Genomic DNA, 23,471 nt, shown 5'->3' with positions numbered 1-23,471 from the left:
AAGTTGCCCCCTTTCATTGGTGGTCAGTGTAGGTGGTAGATAAATCTACTGTTGCTCGTTGCTCTAGGAATCCCTAGGAACCTCAGGAGGAACCCTGGTGGAGAAATGCTGATTGCAAAATGTATGACCTCTTTGAATACCACTTACTTTAGAGGAACTCTGGGCAATTGGCCATGTAAGTACCTCCATTCACAGAAAAAATAATTACCCTACACTAGAGAAATGTCAACCCAACTGACCTAAATGGCACATTTATTATGTGTTGTTATAATAGAAGTCATGATTGTGGTGTCCTTTAACAGTCGTGGTCATTACATTGATGATTAATAGAAAGTTGCCCCATTGCATTGGTGGTTAGTGTAGGTGGAAGGTGGTAATACTCATTGCTCAAGGAACCCTTAGGAACCTTGATGGAGAAACACTGACTGCATATTTTATGGCCAATTTGAAGGACACTAAACTTAGTGGAACTCTGGGCAAATGGCCATGTAGGTAACTCCAACAACAGAAAAAAAGGATCAAGAAACACTTGAGAAAAGTCAACCAGACAGACCTAAATATATTACACGTTCCTGGTAAAGTGCAGAAAAGAACCAAATTTATTTATTATAGGAAGTATTGAACAAACATACCATTCTAGATAGGAGGTTGCCTCAAACTGTTTTCACTTACGGGCAACATTCAAATTTAGGAATAAGTATTAAGTTAAACTCCTCCAAAGTGAAAATGTTTATAAGAAACACTTTGAAAATGATTACATTCAAAGTACAAGTAGCCACGTTATCCAATAGGAAGACACAGGAAAAATGTTTTCCAGGAAGACTTGGAAAAGAATTTATAGAGCTGTACACTGCAGGCTTTTAAGTGTCCTTCTATTTCTCCAGAGTTTATTATCAGCAAACACCAAGCAAACACATTTGTTAATATGACACTGAAAAAAAAGAACATACAGAATAATTAATGACCAATCCAAAATTGTATATAAATTCTGAGCCCTGAGTCAGGAATTTCATATTTTAATATCTACAGATGAAGGCTCATATAAAGCTCTAAATCAGGAATTTCATACTTAAATATATATATAAATGAAGGGTCATATACAACAGACCCCCCCACCCCCCCCCCCACACACACACACACAATTTTGACCTCTAAGTCAGGAATTTCATATTTTAATATCAACAGATGAAGGTTCATAAAGAAAGTGCCCCCCCCCCCCAAATGACCTAAGTCAGGAAGTTTCTAATTTAATATCTACAGATCATATAGAAAGTACCCCCAAACATTCGGCAGTGTAATGGTCAGGTAGGTGAGTGTAATGTCAGGTAGGTGAGTACAATGGTCAGGTAGGTGAGTGTAATGTCAGGTAGGTGAGTGTAATGGTCAGGTAGGTGAGTGTAATGTCAGGTAGGTGAGTGCATGTGTCAGGTAGGTAAGTGTAATGGTTAGGTAGGTGAATGCATGTGTCAGGTAGGTGAGTGCAATGGTCAGGTCAGGTAGGTGAATGTAATGGTCAGGTAGGTGAGTGTAATGGTCAGGTAGGTGAGTGTAATGTCAGGTAGGTGAGTACAATGGTCAGGTAGGTGAGTGTAATGGTCAGGTAGGTGAGTGTAATGTCAGGTAGGTGAGTGCATGTGTCAGGTAGGTAAGTGTAATGGTCAGGTAGGTGAATGCATGTGTCAGGTAGGTGAGTGCAATGGTCAGGTCAGGTAGGTGAATGTAATGGTCAGGTAGGTGAGTGTAATGGTCAGGTAGGTCAGTGTATGTGTCAGGTAGGTGAGTGTAATGGTCAGGTAGGTGAGTGTAATGGTCAGGTAGGTCAGTGTATGTGTCAGGTAGGTCAGTGTATGTGTCAGGTAGGTCAGTGTATGTGTCAGATAGGTCAGTGTATGTGTCAGGTAGGTCAGTGTATGTGTCAGATAGGTCAGTGTATGTGTCAGGTAGGTCAGTGTATGTGTCAGGTAGGTCAGTGTAATGGTCAGGTAGGTCAGTGTATGTGTCATGTAGGTGAGTGCAGGTGTCAGGTCAGTGTATGTTGCAAAATGTATTCTGAGCACAACACATTCCTGATCCCTGCATTCTGAGTGACTTTGGCAGAATTGTAGGTTTTTGGTCCCTCATGGCTCATTCAGAGGGATGATCAGTCCAATCCTCTGTACAGAGCCACTGGCACGTTTAAAATAATTTTTTTTTGCGTCATGATTTGGGCGCTCGGGCTCAAAAAAGGTTCAACATCACTGGCCTACACCCGTCAATGACCCACACCCATCACTGACCTACACCCATCGCTAACCTACACCCGTCACTGACCCACACCCATCACTGACCTACACCCATCGCTGACCTACACCCATCGCTGACCTACACCCGTCACTGACCCACACCCATCACTGACCTACACCCATCGCTAACCTACACCCGTCACTGACCCACACCCATCACTGACCTACACCCATCGCTGACCTACACCCATCGCTGACCCACACCCATCACTGACCTACACCCATCGCTGACCTACACCCATCGCTGACCTACACCCGTCACTGATCTACGCCCATCACTGTCCTACACCCATCACTGTCCTACGCCTATCACTGACCTACACCCATCACTGACCTACACCCATCACTGACCTATACCCATCACTGACCTACACCTATCTCTGACCTACACCCGTCACTGACCCACACCCATCACTGGCCTACACCCATCATTGGCCTACACCCATCGCTGACCTACACCCATCGCTGACCTACACCCATCGCTGACCTACACCCATCTCTGACCTACACCCATCACTGACCTACACCCATCACTGACCTACACCCGTCACTGACCTACACCTAGCACTGACCTACACCCATCTCTGACCTACACTCATCTCTGACCTACACCCGTCACTGACCCACACCCATCACTGGCCTACACCCATCACTGGCCTACACCCATCGCTGACCTACACCCATCGCTGGCCTACACCCATCACTGACCTACACCCATCGCTGACCTACACCCATAGCTGACCTACACCCATCACTGGCCTACACCCGTCACTGACCTACACCCATCACTGACCTACACCCATTACTGGCCTAAACCCGTCGCTGACCTACACCCATCGCTGACCTACACCTGTCACTGACCCACATCCATCACTGGCCTAAACCCATCGCTGACCTACACCCATCGCTGACCTACACCCATCGCTGGCCTACACCCATCACTGACCTACACCCATCGCTGACCTACACCCATAGCTGACCTACACCCGTCACTGACCTACGCCCATCACTGTCCTACACCCATCACTGACCTACACCCATCACTGACCTATACCCATCACTGACCTACACCCATCTCTGACCTACACCCGTCACTGACCCACACCCATCACCGGCCTACACCCATCGCTGATCTACACCCATCGCTGACCTACACCCATCGCTGACCTACACCCATCACTGACCTACACCCATCTCTGACCTACACCCATTGCTGACCTACACCCATCACTGACCTACACCCATCACTGACCTACACCCGTCACTGACCTACACCCATCACTGACCTACACCCATCTCTGACCTACACCCATCTCTGACCTACACCCGTCACTGACCCACACCCATCACTGGCCTACACCCATCACTGACCTACACCCATCACTGACCTACACCCATCTCTGACCTACACCCATCTCTGACCTACACCCATCTCTGACCTACACCCGTCACTGACCCACACGCATCACTGGCCTACACCCATCACTGGCCTACACCCATCGCTGACCTACACCCATCGCTGACCTACACCCGTCACTGACCCACACCCATCACTGGCCTACACCCATCACTGGCCTACACCCGTCACTGACCTACACCCATCACTGACCTACACCCATTACTGGCCTAAACCCGTCGCTGACCTACACCCATCGCTGACCTACACCTGTCACTGACCCACATCCATCACTGGCCTAAACCCATCGCTGACCTACACCCGTCACTGACCTACATCCATCACTGACCTACACCCATCACTGGCCTACACCCATCACTGGCCTACACCCATCACTGACCTACACCCTTCACTGACCTACACCCATCGCTGACCTACACCCATCACTGACCTACACCCTTCACTGACCTACACCCATCACTGACCTACACCCATCACTGACCTACACCCGTCACTGGCCTACACTCGTTTCTGACCTACACCCATCACTGACCCACACCCATCACTGACCCACACCCATCACTGGCCTACACCCGTCCCTGACCCACACCCATCACTGACCTACACCCATCACTGGCCTACACCCGTCACTGACCTACACCCGTCACTGACCCACACCCATCACTGACCTACACCCATCACTGGCCTACACCCTTCACTGACCTACACCCATCGCTGACCTACACCCGTCACTGACCCACACCCATCACTGACCCACACCCATCACTGACCTACATCCATCGCTGACCTACACCCGTCACTGACCCACACCCATCACTGGCCTACACCCGTCACTGGCCTACACCCGTCACTGACCTACACCTGTCACTGACCTACAACCGTCACTGACCCACACCCATCACTGACCCACACCCATCACTGACCTACACCCATCACTGACCCACACCCCTCACTGGCCTACACCCATCACTGACCTACACCCATCACTGACCTACATCCGTCACTGACCCACACCAATCACTGACCTACACCCATCACTGACCTACACCCGTCAATGGCTAACACCCATCACTGACCTACACCCGTCACTGACCCACACCCGTCACTGACCCACACCCATCACTGACCCACACCCATCACTGACCTACACCCATCACTGACCCACACCCATCACTGGCCTACACCCATCACTGGCCTACACCCATCACTGACCTACACCCATCACTGACCTACATCCGTCACTGACCCACACCCATCACTGACCTACACCCATCACTGGCCTACACCCATCACTGACCTACACCCATCACTGACCTACACCCATAACTGACCTACACCCATTACTGGCCTAAACCCGTCGCTGACCTACACCCATCGCTGACCTACACCCATCACTGACCTACACCCATCACTGACCTACACCCATCACTGACCTACACCCATCTCTGACCTACACCCGTCACTGACCCACACCCATCACTGGCCTACACCCATCACTGGCCTACACCCATCGCTGACCTACACCCATCGCTGACCTACACCCGTCACTGACCTACATCCATCTCTGACCTACACCCGTCACTGACCCACACCCATCACTGACCTACACCCATCACTGGCCTACACCCGTCACTGACCCACACCCATCACTGACCTACACCCATCACTGGAACACACCCTTCACTGGCCTACACGCTTCACCGACCTACACCCATCACTGACCTACACCCATCACTGACCTACACCCATCACTGACCTACACCCATCTCTGACCTACACCCATCTCTGACCTACACCCATCTCTGACCTAGACCCGTCACTGACCCCCACCCATCACTGACCTACACCCATCACTGGCCTACACTCGTCACTGGCCTACACCCGTTACTGACCTACACCCATCACTGACCCACACCCATCACTGACCCACACCCATCACTGGCCTACACCCATCACTGGCCTACACCCGTCCCTGACCCACACCCATCACTGACCTACACCCATCGCTGACCTACACCTGTCACTGACCCACACCCATCACTGACCTACACCCATCACTGGCCTACACCCGTCACTGACCTATACCCGTCACTGACCTACACCCATCACTGACCTACACCCATCACTGGCCTACACCCATCACTGGCCTACACCCTTCACTGACCTACACCCATCACTGACCTACACCCATCACTGACCTACACCCATCGCTGACCTACACCAGTCACTGACCCACACCCATCACTGACCCACACCCATCACTGACCTACATCCATCGCTGACCTACACCCGTCACTGACCCACACCCATCACTGGCCTACACCCGTCACTGGCCTACACCCGTCACTGGCCTACACCCGTCACTGACCTACACCCGTCACTGACCCACACCCATCACTGACCCACACCCATCACTGACCTACACCCATCACTGACCTACACCCATTACTGGCCTAAACTTGTCGCTGACCTACACCCATCGCTGACCTACACCCGTCACTGACCCACACCTATCACTGGCCTAAACCCATCACTGGCCTACACCCATCACTGGCCTACACCGTCACTGACCTACACCCGTCAATGACCCACACCTGTCACTGACCCACACCCATTACTGACCTACACCCATCTCTGACCCACACCCATCACTGACCTACACCCATCACTGGCCTACACCCATCACTGACCTACACCCATCACTGACCTACATCCGTCACTGACCCACACCCATCACTGACCTACACCCATCACTGACCTACACCCATCACTGGCCTACACCCGTCACTGGCCTACACCCGTCACTGACCTACACCCATCACTGACCTACACCCATCACTGACCCACACCCATCACTGTCCTACACCCGTCAATGGCCTACACCCGTCACTGACCTACACCCATCACTGACCTACACCCATTACTGGCCTAAACTTGTCGCTGACCTACACCCATCGCTGACCTACACCCGTCACTGACCCACACCCATCACTGGCCTAAACCCATAACTGGCCTACACCCATCACTGGCCTACACCCGTCACTGACCTACACCCGTCAATGACCCACACCCGTCACTGACCCACACCCGTCACTGACCCACACCCATCACTGACCTACACCCATCTCTGATCCACACCCATCACTGGCCTACACCCATCACTGACCTACACCCATCACTGACCTACATCCGTCACTGACCCACACCCATCACTGACCTACACCCATCACTGACCTACACCCATCACTGGCCTACACCCATCACTGGCCTACACCCGTCAATGACCTACACCCATCACTGACCTACACCCATCACTGACCTACACACATCACTGACCTACACCCATTACTGGCCTAAACCCATCGCTGACCTACACCCATCGCTGACCTACACCCGTCACTGACCCACACCCATCACTGGCCTAAACCCATCTCTGGCCTACACCCGTCACTGGCCTACACCCGTTACTGACCTACACCCATCACTGACCCACACCCATCACTGACCCACACCCGTCCCTGAACCACACCCATCACTGACCTACACCCATCGCTGACCTACACCCGTCACTGACCCACACCCATCACTGACCTACACCCATCACTGATCTACACCCGTCACTGACCTACACCCGTCACTGACCTACACCCATTGCTGACCTACACCCGTCACTGACCTACACCCATCACTGGCCTACACCCATCACTGGCCTACACCCGTCACTGGCCTACACCCGTCACTGACCTACACCCATTACTGAAGATTGAACGATGAAGAAACCCCAATAACAAGGCTATATATATATATATATATATATATATATTCAATCCATTAAAAAGGTTGCAATCCTAGAAGAATGGTAAGCTGTATGCAGATGGAAAGAAGGGAAGTGATGGGACCAAGGAACCTCCCATTTTGAGATCAATACCAAGCTTGGGCAACCCTAAACAATTGATCTACGAGAAGGACTAGGGGTTGTGACGGAATCTTCCCGGCTTCATTGGTTATTCCATTCTTTGCTTCCGATTGCACTATATATATATCTGAATTACAAAAATGCTTTGCATAGGCTTCATACCAGATAAATAATACACAATTGGTTTGACTTTATCCAATGGACATTAGTTGTGTTCAAACTTAGGTACTGAACTGATTTTTAAAGAAATTCCAATTTTCTATTTGGCTTTGAATGACGGGGGTTGATTCAGTTGGTTCGACTAAATTGATTTTTCTTTGATTGTTTTTAAATAGTTCCCCCCTGAGGTAGCTTTGGGAATTGGATAATCTGTCATTTGTGCTATAAATTATATGCAATAAAGTTTTTTTTTATACCAAAAGTGTTGTCACTGACCTACACCCATCACTAACCCACACCCATCACTGGCCTACACCCATCACTGACCTACACCCATCACTGACCTACACCCGTCACTGACCCACACCCATCACTGACCTACACCCGTCACTGACCCACACCCATCACTGACCTACACCCATCACTGACCCACACCCGTCACTGACCTACACCCATCAATGGCCTACACCCGTCACTGACCTACACCCATCACTGACCCACACCCATCACTGGCCTACAACCATCGCTGACCTACACCCGTCACTGACCCACACCCATCACTGGCCTACACCTATCACTGACCTACACCCATCACTGGCCTACACCTATCACTGACCTACACCCATCACTGACCCACACCCATCACTGGCCTACACCCGTCACTGACCTACACCCATCACTGACCCACACCCATCACTGGCCTACACCCTTCACTGACCAACACCCATCACTGACCTACGCCCATCGCTGACCTACACCCGTCACTGACCCACACCCATCACTGGCCTACACCCATCACTGGCCTACACCCGTCACTGGCCTACACCCATCGCTGACCTACACCCATCGCTGACCTACACCCGTCACTGACCTACACCCGTCACTGACCCACACCCATCACTGGCCTACACCCATCACTGGCCTACACCCGTCACTGACCTACACCCATCACTGACCCACACCCATCACTGGCCTACACCTATCACTGACCTACACCCATCACTGACCTACCCCCATCACTGACCTACACCCATCGCTGACCTACACCCATCGCTGACCTACACCCGTCACTGACCTACACCCATCACTGACCTACACCCATCGCTAACCTACACCCATCACTGACCTACACCCGTCACTGACCCACACCCATCACTGGCCTACACCCATCACTGGCCTACACCCATAGCTGACCTACACCCATCACTGACCTACACCCATCGCTGACCTACACCCGTCACTGACCCACAACCATCACTGACCTACACCCATCACTGACCCACACCCATCACTGACCTACACCCATCACTGGCCTACACCCGTCACTGACCTACACCCATCACTGACCCACACCCATCGCTGGCCTACACCCATCGCTGACCTACACCCATCACTGACCCACACCCATCGCTGGCCTACACCCATCGCTGACCTACACCCGTCACTGACCCTCACCCATCACTGGCCTACACCTATCACTGACCTACACCCATCACTGGCCTACACCCATCACTGGACTACACCCGTTACTGACCTACACCCATCACTGACCCACACCCATCACTGGCCTACACCCATCCCTGACCCACACCCATCACTGACCTACACCCATCGCTGACCTACACCCGTCACTGGCCTACACCCATCACTGGCCTACACCCGTCACTGACCTACACCCATCACTGACCCACAACCATCGCTGACCTACACCCGTCACTGACCCACACCCATCACTGACCCACACCCATTGCTGACCTATACTTGTCACTGACCCACACCCATCACTGACCCACACCCATCACTGACCCACACCCATCACTGACCTACACCCATCACTGACACCCATCACTGACCTACACCCGTCAATGGCCTACACCCGTCACTGACCTACACCCATCACTGACCTACACCCATTACTGGCCTAAACTCGTCGCTGACCTACACCCATCGCTGACCTACACCCGTCACTGACCCACACCCATCACTGGCCTAAACCCATCACTGGCCTACACCCATCACTGGCCTACACCCGTCACTGGCCTACACCCGTCACTGACCTACACCCGTCAATGACCCACACCCGTCACTGACCCACACCCATCACTGACCTACACCCATCTCTGACCCACACCCATCACTGGCCTACACCCATCACTGACCTACACCCATCACTGACCTACATCCATCACTGACCCACACCCATCACTGACCTACACCCATCACTGACCTACACCCATCACTGGCCTACACCCGTCACTGGCCTACACCCATCACTGACCTACACCCATCACTGACCTACACCCATCACTGACCCACACCCATCACTGACCTACACCCGTCAATGGCCTACACCCGTCACTGACCTACACCCATTACTGGCCTAAACTCGTCGCTGACCTACACCCATCGCTGACCTACACCCGACACTGACCCACACCCATCACTGGCCTAAACCCATCACTGGCCTACACCCATCACTGGCCTACACCCATCACTGGCCTACACCCGTCACTGACCTACACCCGTCAATGACCCACACCCGTCACTGACCCACACCCATCACTGACCTACACCTATCTCTGACCCACACCCATCACTGGTCTACACCCATCACTGACCTACACCCATCACTGACCTACATCCGTCACTGACCCACACCCATCACTGACCTACACCCATCACTGACCTACACCCATCACTGGCCTACACCCATCACTGGCCTACACCCGTCACTGACCTACACCCATCACTGACCTACACCCATCACTGACCCACACCCGTCACTGACCCACACCCGTCACTGACCTACACCCATCACTGACCTACACCCGTCACTGACCCACACCCATCACTGGCCTACACCCATCACTGACCTACACCCGTCACTGACCCACACCCATCACTGATCTACACCCATTACTGACCTACACCCATTCCTGACCTACACCCATCACTGAACTACACCCATCACTGACCTATACCCATCACTGACCCACACCCATCACTGGCCTACACCCATCGCTGACCTACACCCGTCACTGACCCACACCCATCACTGACCCACACCCATCACTGGCCTACACCCATCACTGACCTACACCCATCGCTGACCCACACCCATCACTGGCCTACACCCGTCACTGATTCACACCCATCACTGGCCTACACCCATCACTGACCTACACCCATCGCTGACCTACACCTGTCACTGACCCACACCCATCACTGACCCACACCCATCACTGGCCTACACCCATCGCTGACCTACACCCGTCACTGACCCTCACCCATCACTGGCCTACACCTATCACTGACCTACACCCATCACTGGCCTACACCCATCACTTGCCTACACCCGTTACTGACCTACACCCATCACTAACCCACACCTATCACTGGCCTACACCCGTCCCTGACCCACACCCATCACTGACCTACACCCATCGCTGACCTACACCCGTCACTGACCCACACCCATCACTAACCCACACCCATCACTGGCCTACACCCATCACTGGCCTACACCCGTCACTGGCCTACACCCGTTACTGGCCTACACCCGTCACTGGCCTACACCCATCACTGAAGATTGAACGATGAAGAAACCCCAATGTCAAGGCTATATATATATATTCAATCCATTAAAAAGGTTGCAATCCTAGAAGAATGGTAAGCTGTATGCAGATGGAGAGAAGGGAAGTGATGGGACCAAGGAACCCCCCATTTTGAGATCAATACCAAGCTTGGGCAACCCTAAACAATTGATCTACGAGAAGGATTAGGGGTTGTTACGGAATCTTCCCGGCTTCATTGGTTATTCCATTCTTGGCTTCCGATTGCACTATATATATCCGAATTACAAAAATGCTTTGCATAGGCTTCATACCAGATAAATAATACACAATTGGTTTGACTTTATCCAATGGACATTAGTTGTGTTCAAACTTAGGTACTGAACTGATTTTTAAAGAAATTCCAATTTTCTATTTGGCTTTGAATGACGGGGGTTGATTCAGTTGGTTCGACTAAATTGATTTTTCTTTGATTGTTTTTATATAGTTCCCCCCTGAGGTAGCTTTGGGAATTGGATAATCTGTCATTTGTGCTATAAATTATATGCAATAAAGTTTTTTTTATTCCAAAAGTGTTGTCACTGACCTACACCCATCACTAACCCACACCCATCACTGGCCTGCACCCATCACTGACCTACACCCGTCACTGATCCACACCCATCACTGACCTACACCCATCACTAACCCACACCCATCACTGGCCTACACCCATCACTGACCTACACCCATCACTGACCTACACCCATCACTGACCTACACCCATTACTGGCCTAAACCCGTCACTGACCTACACCCATCACTGACCTACACCCATCACTGACCTACACCCATTACTGGCCTAAACCCGTCACTGACCTACACCCATCACTGACCTACACCCGTCACTGACCTACACCCATCACTGGCCTACACCCATCAATGACCTACACCCATCAATGACCTACACCCATCACTGACCTACACCCATCACTGACCTATACCCATCACTGACCCACACCCATCACTGGCCTACACCCATCACTGACCTACACCCGTCACTGACCTACACCCATCACTGACCCACACCCATCACTGGCCTACACCCATCGCTGACCCACACCCGTCACTGACCTACACCCATCACTGACCTACACCCATCACTGACCTACACCTATCACTGACCTATACCCATCGCTGACCTACACCCATCTGTGACCTACACCCGTCACTGACCTACACCCGTCACTGACTTACACCTGGTACTGACCCACACCCATCGCTGACCTACACCCGTCACTGACCCACACCCATCACTGACCCACACCCATTGCTGACCTACACCCGTCACTGACCCACACCCATCACTGGCCCACACCCATCACTGACCTACACCCATCACTGACCTACACCCGTCACTGACCCACACCCGTCACTGACCCACACCCGTCACTGACCCACACCCGTCACTGACCTACACCCATCACTGACCTACACCCGTCACTGACCCACACCCATCACTGGCCTACACCCATCACTGACCTACACCCGTCACTGACCCACACCCATCACTGACCTACACCCATCACTGACCTACACCCATCACTGACCTACACCCATCACTGAACTACACCCATCACTGACCTATACCAATCACTGACCCACACCCATCACTGGCCTACACCCATCGCTGACCTACACCCATCACTGACCCACACCCATCACTGGCCTACACCCGTCACTGACCTACACCCATCACTGATTCACACCCATCACTGGCCTACACCCATCACTGACCTACACCCATCACTGACCTACACCTGTCACTGACCCACACCCATCACTGACCCACACCCATCACTGGCCTACACCCATCGCTGACCTACACCCGTCACTGACCCTCACCCATCACTGGCCTACACCTATCACTGACCTACACCCATCACTGGCCTACACCCATCACTGGCCTACACCCGTTACTGACCTACACCCATCACTGACCCACACCCATCACTGGCCTACACCCGTCCCTGACCCACACCCATCACTGACCTACACCCGTCACTGACCCACACCCATCACTGGCCTACACCCTTCACTGGCCTACACCCGTCACTGACCTACACCCATCACTGACCCACACCCATCACTGACCTACACCCATCACTGACCTACACCCATCACTGACCTACACCTATCACTGACCTACACCCATCACTGACCCACACCCATCGCTGATCTACACCCGTCACTGACCCACACCCATCACTGACCAACACCCATTGCTGACCTACACTTGTCACTGACCCACACCCATCACTGACCCACACCCATCACTGACCTACACCCATCACTGACCTACACCCATCGCTGACCTACACCGTCGCTGACCCACACCCGTCACTGGCCTACACCCGTCACTGACCTACACCCATCACTGAAGATTGAATGATGAAGAAACCCCAATGACAAGGCTATATATATATATATATATATATATATATATACTCAATCCATTAAAAAGGTTGCAATCCTAGAAGAATGGTAAGCTGTATGCAGATGGAGAGAAGGGAAGTGATGGGACCAAGGAACCTCCCATTTTGAGATCAATACCAAGCTTGGGCAACCCTAAACAATTGATCTACGAGAAGGACTAGGGGTTGTGACGGAATCTTCCCGGCTTCATTGGTTATTCCGTTCTTTGCTTCCGATTGCACTATATATATCTGAATTACAAAAATGCTTTGCATAGGCTTCATACCAGATAAATAATACACAATTGGTTTGACTTTATCCAATGGACATTAGTTGTGTTCAAACTTAGGTACTGAACTGATTTTTAAAGAAATTCCAATTTTCTATTTGGCTTTGAATGGCGGGGGTTGATTCAGTTGGTTAGACTAAATTGATTTTTCTTTGATTGTTTTTAAATAGTTCCCCCCTGAGGTAGCTTTGGGAATTGGATAATCTGTCATTTGTGCTATAAATTATATGCAATAAAGTTTTTTTTATACCAAAAGTGTTGTCACTGACCTACACCCATCACTAACCCACACCCATCACTGGCCTACACCCATCACTGACCTACACCCATCGCTGACCTACACCCGTCACTGACTCACACCCATCACTGACCTACACCCATCACTGACCCACACCCATCACTGACCTACACCCATCACTGACTCACACCCGTCACTGGCCTACACCCGTCACTGACCCACACCCATCACTGACCTACACCCATCACTGACCCACACCCATCACTGACCTACACCCGTCACTAGCCTACACCCGTCACTGACCTACACCCATTACTGACCCACACCCATCACTGACCTACACCCGTCACTGGCCTACACCCGTCACTGACCTACACCCATTACTGACCCACACCCATCACTGGCCTACACCCATCGCTGAGCTACACCCGTCAATGACCCACACCCATCACAGGCCTACACCTATCACTGACCTACACCCATCACTGACCTACACCCGTCGCTGACCTACACCCGTCACTGACCTACACCCATCACTGACCTACACCCATCACTGACCTACACCCATCACTGGCCTACACCCGTCACTGACCTACACCAATCACTGACCCACACCCATCACTGGCCTACACCCATAGCTGACCTACACACGTCACTGACCTACACCCATCACTGGCCTACACCCATCACTGACCTACCCCCATCACTGGCCTACACCCGTCACTGACCTACACCCATCACTGACCCACATCCATCACTGACCCACATCCATCACTGACCCACACCCATTACTGGCCTACACCCATCAATGACCCACACCCATCACTGACCTACACCCGTCACTGACCTTCACCCATCACTGACCCACACCCATCACTGGCCTACACCCATCGCTGACCTACACCCGTCACTGACCCACACCCGTCACTGACCCACACCCATCGCTGACCTACACCCATCGCTGACCTACACCCGTCACTGACCCACACCCATCACAGGCCTACACCTATCACTGACCTACACCCATCACTGACCTACACCCGTCGCTGACCTACACCCGTCACTGACCTACACCCATCACTGACCCACATCCATCACTGACCCACATCCATCACTGACCCACATCCATCACTGACCCACACCCATTACTGGCCTACACCCATCACTGACCCACACCCGTCACTGACCTACACCCGTCACTGACCTTCACTCATCACTGACCCACACCCATCACTGGCCTACACCCATCGCTGACCTACACCCGTCACTGACCCACACCCGTCACTGACCCACACCCATCGCTGACCTACACCCATCGCTGACCTACACCCGTCACTGACCCACACCCATCACTGACCTACACCCATCACTGACCTACACCCATCACTGACCTACACCCATCACTGACCCACACCCATCACTGACCCACACCCATCACTGACCTACACCCATCACTGACCTACACCCGTCACTGACCTACACCCATCACTGAAGATTGAACAATGAAGAAACCCCAATGACAAGGCTATATATATATTCAATCCATTAAAAAGGTTGCAATCCTAGAAGAATGGTAAGCTGTATGCAGATGGAGGGAAGGGAAGTGATGGGACCAAGGAACCCCCCATTTTGAGATCAATACCAAGCTTGGGCAACCCTAAACAATTGATCTACGAGAAGGACTAGGGGTTGTGACGGAATCTTCCGGCTTCATTGGTTATTCCATTCTTTGCTTCCGATTGCACTATATATATCCGAATTGTTATTATTATTATTATTATTATACAGGATTTATATAGCGCCAACAGTTTGCGCAGCGCTTTACAACATGGGGCAGACAGTACACTTACAATACAAATCAATACAGGAGGGATCAGAGGGCCCTGCTCGTTAGAGCTTACAATCTAGAAGGGAGGGTCAAGTGGAGACAAAAGGTAATAACTGTGGGGATGAGCTGATGGGGAAAAAAAAAAGAGAAAGAAAGTACAGTTGTTAGGTGTGGGTAGGATAGGCTTCTCTGAAGAGAAGGGTTTTCAGGGATCTTCTGAAAGCTAATAAAGTAGGAGATAAGCGGACAGATTGGGGTAAGGAGTTCCATAGGATTGGAGAGGCTTTGGAAAAGTCCTGGAGGCGAGCATGGGAGGAGGTGATGAGGGAGCTAGAGAGCAGGAGGTCTTGAGAGGAACGAAGAGAGCGAGTAGGTTGGTATTTAGAGACTAAGCAAGTGATGTAGCTGGGGGCGAAATTGTGTATGGCTTTGTACGTAGTTGTTAGAATTTTGAATTTAATTCTTTGGCTGAGCGGAAGCCAGTGGAGGGATTGACAGAGAGGAGTGGCAGACACAGAGCGATTGGTAAGGTGGATGAGTCTGGCAGCGGCATTCATAATGGATTGAAGAGGTGATAGACTATGTAGTGGTAAGCCAATGAGAAGGGAGTTGCAGTAGTCAAGGCGAGAGATGACCAGCGAGTGAATTAAGAGCTTTGTTGTGTCATTGGTTAGAAAGGGGCGTATTTTGGAGATGTTACGGAGGTTGAGGCTGCAGGATTTGAACAGTGATTGGATGTGTTGCTTGAAGAAGAGTTCAGAGTCTAGGACTACACCTAGAACCTTGGCATGTGGGGATGGGCTTATAGTTGTGCCATCGATTTTGACAGAGAGATCCGGGGAAGGGGCACATGGGGGAGGAAGAATTATAAGTTTGGTTTTGGATAGATTGAGTTTGAGGAAGTGCTGTGACATCCAGACTGATAGATCTGATAGTAAATTAGTGATACGTGAGGAGACAGAGGGTGAGCTGAGGGGTAGAGAAATAGATTTGGGTGTCATCAGCGTAGAGGTGGTATTGGAAGCCATGGGAGGCTATCAGCTGACCCAGGGAGGCAGTGTAGATTGAAAATAGTAGAGGTCCAAGAACAGAACCCTGAGGGACCACAACAGAGAAAGGAAGAGGAGAGGAGGAAGTAGAGTTATAAGAAACACTAAAGGTGCGGTTGGATAAGTAGGAAGAGAACCAGCCAAGTGTACAGTCACGGAGACCAAAGGTGTGTAGTTTTTTGAGGAGGAGGGGGTGGTCAACCGTATCAAAGGCAGCAGAGAGGTCCAGGAGTAGGAGTACAGAATAGTGTCGATTGGTTTTGGCCGTTAGTAGATCGTTTGTTAGTTTTAGGAGAGCAGTTTCTGTGGAGTGTTGAGGACGAAATCCAGACTGAAGGGGATCTAGAAGGCCATTATCAGCGAGGAGGACGCTCAGTCGGTTGTAGACCAGACGTTCAAGGAGTTTGGATAAGAAGGGGAGCAAAGAGATGAGGCGTAGGTTGTTAAGATTTGATGGATCCAGTGAGGGCTTTTTAAGTATGGGTCTGACAAGTGCATGTTTTAGGGAGTTAGGGAAGATGCCAGAAGAGAGGGAGAGATTGAAGATGTGGGTTAGAGAGTGTAGTATAGGGCCAGAGGGTGAACGAAGCATTTGTGAGGGAACAGGATCCAGAGGGCAGGTGGTAAGGTGGACATTAGCAAGTAGCTTTGCAACTTCCTCTGTAGTGGTGGGGTTGAAAGAGGGAAATAATGATTGTGCCTGTGGGCATGAAGTATAAAGCGTGGAGGGTGTCGGCACAGTAGAGATCTTCGTGCGAATAGTATCAATCTTCTGTTTGAAGTGATTGGCGATCTCCTGTGCAGTGAGTGAGTTGGCAGGTAGAGGCGGTGGAGGACGAAGTAGAGAGTTGAAGGTGGAGAAGAGTTGACGGGGACAGGATGATAAGTTGCTAATGAGAGTGGTAAAATAGGTCTGCTTGGCAGAGAGGAGGCTGGAGTTGTATTTTTGGAGGGCAGATTTATATTGATAGAAATCTCTCTGGGACTTAGTCTTACGCTACAGGCGCTCCAGAGCACGACTACGTTTTTTCAGACTTCTAGTATCATCTGTTTGCCAAGGTTGAAGGGGTCTGGGCTTGATTCTGTGTGTAGTGAGGGGGGGAAGTGAGTTCAGTGAGGCTAGAAGTGAAGCGTTGTAGACAGAAGTGGCTAGGTTGGTGCAGGATAGGGGAGAGATTTTGTCGTAGAGGTTGTTGATAGCAGAGTAGAGAAGAGAAGGGTTGAGATGACGTAGGTTTCTGCAGGTAACTTTAAGGTGGTTGGAGGGAGAGGAGGTAAAGGAGAGGGAGAGAGTGAAACTAATAAGGTGGTGATCAGAGAGAGGGGATGGATAGTTAGAGAGGTTGCATGGAGTGCAAAGGTGAGAGAACACGAGGTCAAGGATATTGCCTTCTGAGTGAGTTGGAGCATGTATCCACTGCTTCAGGTCAAAGGAGGATGTTAGGCTGAGAAGTTTGGAAGTGGAAGGAGTGTTAGTATTAATAAGGATGTTGAAGTCCCCGAGAATGATTGTAGGGATTTCAGAAGAAAGAAAGTAGGGTAGCCAGGCAGAGAAGTCTTCAAGAAAGGTTGATACTGGTCCAGGGGGCCTGTAGATCACAGCTATCCTTAGAGAAATTGGAGTGAAAAGGCGAATACAGTGTGCTTCGAAAGAGGAGAGTGACAGAGAGGGAGGTGGCTGAAGTACCTGAAAGGTGCTATGTGGGGCTAGAAGGATTCCGACACCTCCTCCCTTACGTCCGTGGGATCTGGGGGAGTGAGTCCAGAGAAGACCACCATGGGATAGGGCAGCAGAAGATGCAGTGTCGGATTCGTGGAGCCAGGTTTCGGTAATGGCGAGTAGGTTAAATGAGTTGGCAATAAAGAGGTCATGGAGAGAGGTGAGCTTGTTGCAGACAGAGCGCGAGTTCCAAAGGGCACAAGAGAAAGGGAGTCTGGATTTGGGAAGAATAGAAATGGGAATTAAATTGTGTTGATTACGGCGGCTGCTGCCAGAGGGTGCAGGGTGATGGGTGCATGGGGTACAGTTAAATGATGGAGGCCCAGGGTTTGGGGATATATCTCCAGAGGTTAGGAGAAGCAAGAGTGTGAGGGAGGTAATATGGGAGTGGGATTTATATGAAGGGACATGGCCCAGGGTCTTGGAGATTTTTAGTGTATGTGGATTTAGAATTAGCAGGAGTTGGTGGGTGCAGTAATAATGACAGGACACAAGTGAGGGTGATATATATATATATATGCTGTGGGGGGGGGAGAAGAGGGGTGAAGGAGAGATTTTTAGGATGGAGGACAGAGCTGTCAAAAGCAGTGGTAGAGAAAGCATGTTCCAAGGAAAAAGAGCTAAAGGAGTAAACAAGTTGACCTGATGTCTGTGTGCTGTTTTTCAAAGTGTTTATCTTGTGTCCTTTTGTTTTGTGCCTTCGCTGAAGTGCAGAGTCAGAAGTGCTTCCACTTGTAGAAATCGCCACTTTGGGAAAGAGCCTAGTTGCAAATGTGTCCCCCCTGCAAATGCTTCCCCCAAGAGAAGCTTAAATATATACTGATAGGGGTGGGTGGTGGGCGGACTTCAATTAGCAATCAAGAGGTAATAAAGGTTGGCTGGTTAACAGGGCAAAATTCTTAAGTCACAAACAGACTAGCAAGAGGGCACTAAAGTTCAGAGGGCCACAATTTTGGGTAAGACGAGGGAGATAATAAAGCATTGTAATGTGGTCAGGTCTACAGACAGTTAAGTAAAAATAACGTACCAGCATTATTAGAGACACATAAGAAAAAAGATAGCAGTGTTTCAGTTTTTGGCTGGAGCTGTAGCAGTAGGAGCATACCTGAGTTACGAGACATAGGAGACAGATTTCACTAATGCGAATTACAGAAATGCTTTGCATAGGCTTCATACCAGATAAATAATACACAATTGGTTTGACTTTATCCAATGGACATTAGTTGTGTTCAAACTTAGGTACTGAACTGATTTTTAAAGAAATTCCAATTTTCTATTTGGCTTTGAATGGCGGGGGGTTGATTCAGTTGGTTCGACTAAATAGATTTTTCTTTGATTGTTTTTAAATAGTTCCCCCCTGAGGTAGCTTTGGGAATTGGATAATCTGTCATTTGTGCTATAAATTATATGCAATAAAGTTTTTTTTATACCAAAAGTGTTGTTTTTCCAGGAATGCCCAAAGCCTTTTCCCACCATGACTCTTATATCCTATGAAATGGTGTCCTGTGTATCATTGTATGGTTAGTGGGGATGTGTACCCTACAGGAGAGGTAAGTACCCCCCAAATGATGCAGAATTATCAGTGTTATAATTGTGTATATTAGATTTACATGAATGACGTGTGAAGAGAAGATGATGAACCGAGTACCTTGGATGATGACTTTTTACAATTTGGAGGATTGTTCCTGTTCTTCATGCAATTTGTTTGTGCCAGCACGATGGTCAGCTTATAGTTCATCTCAGAAACTACCTATAGAAGTATAAAAATACAATGAAAATGATGGATTACAGTGTTCTAAGGCAGAAGTCTCCAAATTGTTCAGTATGAGGACCACCTTTTACAAATATTCCTGGGCCAAAAAAAATCCCCTTCAGAGTCACCCTTGTCCAATCCTTCCTTACATCAGGTTCCTCATCAGAGCCCCCCCATACATCAGGTTCCCCATCAGAGCCCCCCCATACATCAGGTCTCCATTGGAGTCCCCCCCCCCCATACATCAGGTCCCCATCAGTGATCCTCCTTACATCAGGTCTCCATTAGAGCACCTCTTAAATCAGGTTCCCCATCATAGTCCCTACTTACATCAGGTCCCTGTTAGAGACCCCCTTACATCAGGACCCCATCACAGTTTCCCCATATATCATGATCCCCATCAGACTCCCTTCTTACATCAGTTGTTCCCATCAGAGTCCCCCCTACATCAGTTTCAGCATTAGAGCCCTGTTTACATGAGGTCTCCTTTAGAATCCCTCCTTGGATTAGGTTCCTATTAGATCCCCCTTACATCAGGTTCCCTATCAATGTCCCACCTTACATCAAGTTCTCATAGACGTTCCCCTTACATCAGGTCCCCATCACAGTTCTTCCTTACATCAGGTCTCCATCAGTGTCCCTCCTTACATCAGGTCTCCATTGGAGTCCTCCCTTTACATCAGGTACCTCATCAGAGTCCCTCCTTACACCAGGTCTCCATTGGAGTCCTCCCTTACATCAGGTCCCCATCAGTGTCACTCCTTACATCAGGTCTCCATTGGAGCACCCTTTACATCAGGTCCCCATCAGAGTCCCTCCTTACATCAGGTCTCCATCAGAGTCCCTCCTTGGATTAGGTTCCTATTAGATCCCCCTTACATCAGGTTCCCTATCAATGTCCCACCTTACATCAAGTTCTCATGGACGTTCCCCTTACATCAGGTCCCCATTACAGTTCCTCCTTACATCAGGTCCCCATCAGTGTCCCTCCTTACATCAGGTCTCCATTGGAGCACCCTTTACATCAGGTCCCCATCAGAGTCCCTCCTTACATCAGGTCTCCATCAGAGTCCCTCCTTGGATTAGGTTCCTATTAGATCCCCCTTACATCAGGTTCCCTATCAATGTCCCACCTTACATCAAGTTCTCATGGACGTTCCCCTTACATCAGGTCCCCATTACAGTTCCTCCTTACATCAGGTCTCCATCAGAGTCCCTCCTTGGATTAGGTTCCTATTAGATCCCCCTTACATCAGGTTCCCTATCAATGTCCCACCTTACATCAAGTTCTCATGGACGTTCCCCTTACATCAGGTCCCCATTACAGTTCCTCCTTACATCAGGTCCCCATCAGTGTCCCTCCTTACATCAGGTCCCCATCAGTGTCCCTCCTTACATCAGGTCCCCATCAGAGTCCCTACTTACATCAGGTCCCCATCAGAGTCCCTACTTACATCAGGTCCCTGTTAGAGCCCCCCTGTGAGGAGGTCTCTTATTATTATTGGATAAGAAATGTTTGCGCTGCGCTTGATAATCTAATAAAAAATGGTGTCAAAGATCACTAATATATAAATATCGAATAAACAAATGAATACAACTTAAGAACTTCCTATATATAGTGTGCACATTGACTTCTATATTGTGTTTACATATCAAACAATTAAAGTGCAATGTGCATGTACAATAACGCCAAAGCAAACTTAATCAAGTGATGTATCAGACAACATGCAATATCTCACATCTAGTGCAGCATGCAAAAAACCAAATAACATAAAAATGAAATCGCATAAAAGTGCTCAGTGCTTCTTAAACGCAGTCAATAAAATCTGCGCTTAGTGATCTCCATATTTTAGTGTCCATAAAATGTCCAAATCAAAAGTGCATCTGTGTCCAGCGAAGTCCAAAACATCCAATGCAATGAATTCGAGTGCTGCAAACAACCGTGATGTATTCTGGTAACCCCCCCCAAAGTGATTGCGCTCACCTCAGAGCGTGTGACACAGTGGCTAGCTATGTCAAATCACGCTTGGTAGCCACTCAATGGGCTCTGCAAGGTATAATAGATGCGATCTCCACTCACTCTGGGTTGATAAGGCTCCATAGACATCCAATCATAAAATGAAGAGAGACTACATAGTGTAATACTATCAAACACTATTTATTAAAATATAAAGTCACTTCCCACAGAGGGGTACTCACATTCTCCTGGTGCTGCTGTGCACCAGACAATAAAACGCTGTATAAAACCACTAGTTAGTATGCCGCAGGGTATGTATTTTCTCCCAGCTCAGCTGTGTGCTTTTTCATCCGTCCTGGCCCCTCCCCTACGCGTGTTCAACACAGGGGCCCTGTGACTTTATATTTTAATAAAATTTTAATAAATAGTGTTTGATAGTATTACACTATGTAGTCTCTCTTCATTGAGTGGCTACCAAGCGTGATTTGACATAGCTAGCCACTGTGTCACACGCTCTGAGGTGAGCGCAATCACTTTGGGGGGGGTTACCAGAATACATCACGGTTGTTTGCAGCACTCGAATTCATTGCATTGGATGTTTTGGACTTCGCTGAACACAGATGCACTTTTGATTTGGACATTTTATGGACACTAAAATATGGAGATCACTAAGCGCAGATTATATTGACTGCGTTTAAGAAGCACTGAGCACTTTTATGCGATTTCATTTTTATGTTATTTGATTTTTTGCATGCTGCACTAGATGCGAGATATTGCATGTTGTCTGATACATCACTTGATTAAGTTTGCTTTGGCATTATTGTACATGCACATTGC

At 49.7% G+C, this 23,471-nt stretch overlaps 1 protein-coding gene across 1 annotated transcript in view; it reads right to left on the bottom strand.

Moving 5' to 3' along the window:
• Nucleotides 1-581: 581 nt before the first annotated feature.
• LOC141129592 (cystatin-SN-like) overlaps nt 582-23,471 on the bottom strand; it is a 33,956-nt gene continuing 11,066 nt past the window's right edge. Inside the window, exons 2-3 of the mRNA XM_073617691.1 lie at nt 20,573-20,674; nt 582-931 (exon numbers count right to left, since the gene is read on the bottom strand). Coding sequence (XP_073473792.1) covers nt 836-931; nt 20,573-20,674 — 198 coding nt within the window. The 3' untranslated portion in view covers nt 582-835. The remainder of the gene's footprint in view (nt 932-20,572; nt 20,675-23,471) is intronic.

The sequence above is a fragment of the Aquarana catesbeiana genome, linkage group LG02 (genome assembly GCF_042186555.1).
Source record: "Aquarana catesbeiana isolate 2022-GZ linkage group LG02, ASM4218655v1, whole genome shotgun sequence".
NCBI lineage: Eukaryota > Metazoa > Chordata > Amphibia > Anura > Ranidae > Aquarana > Aquarana catesbeiana.
Note: the sequence above shows the minus strand (reverse complement) of the source record. Positions and strands in the feature narration are given on the sequence as shown.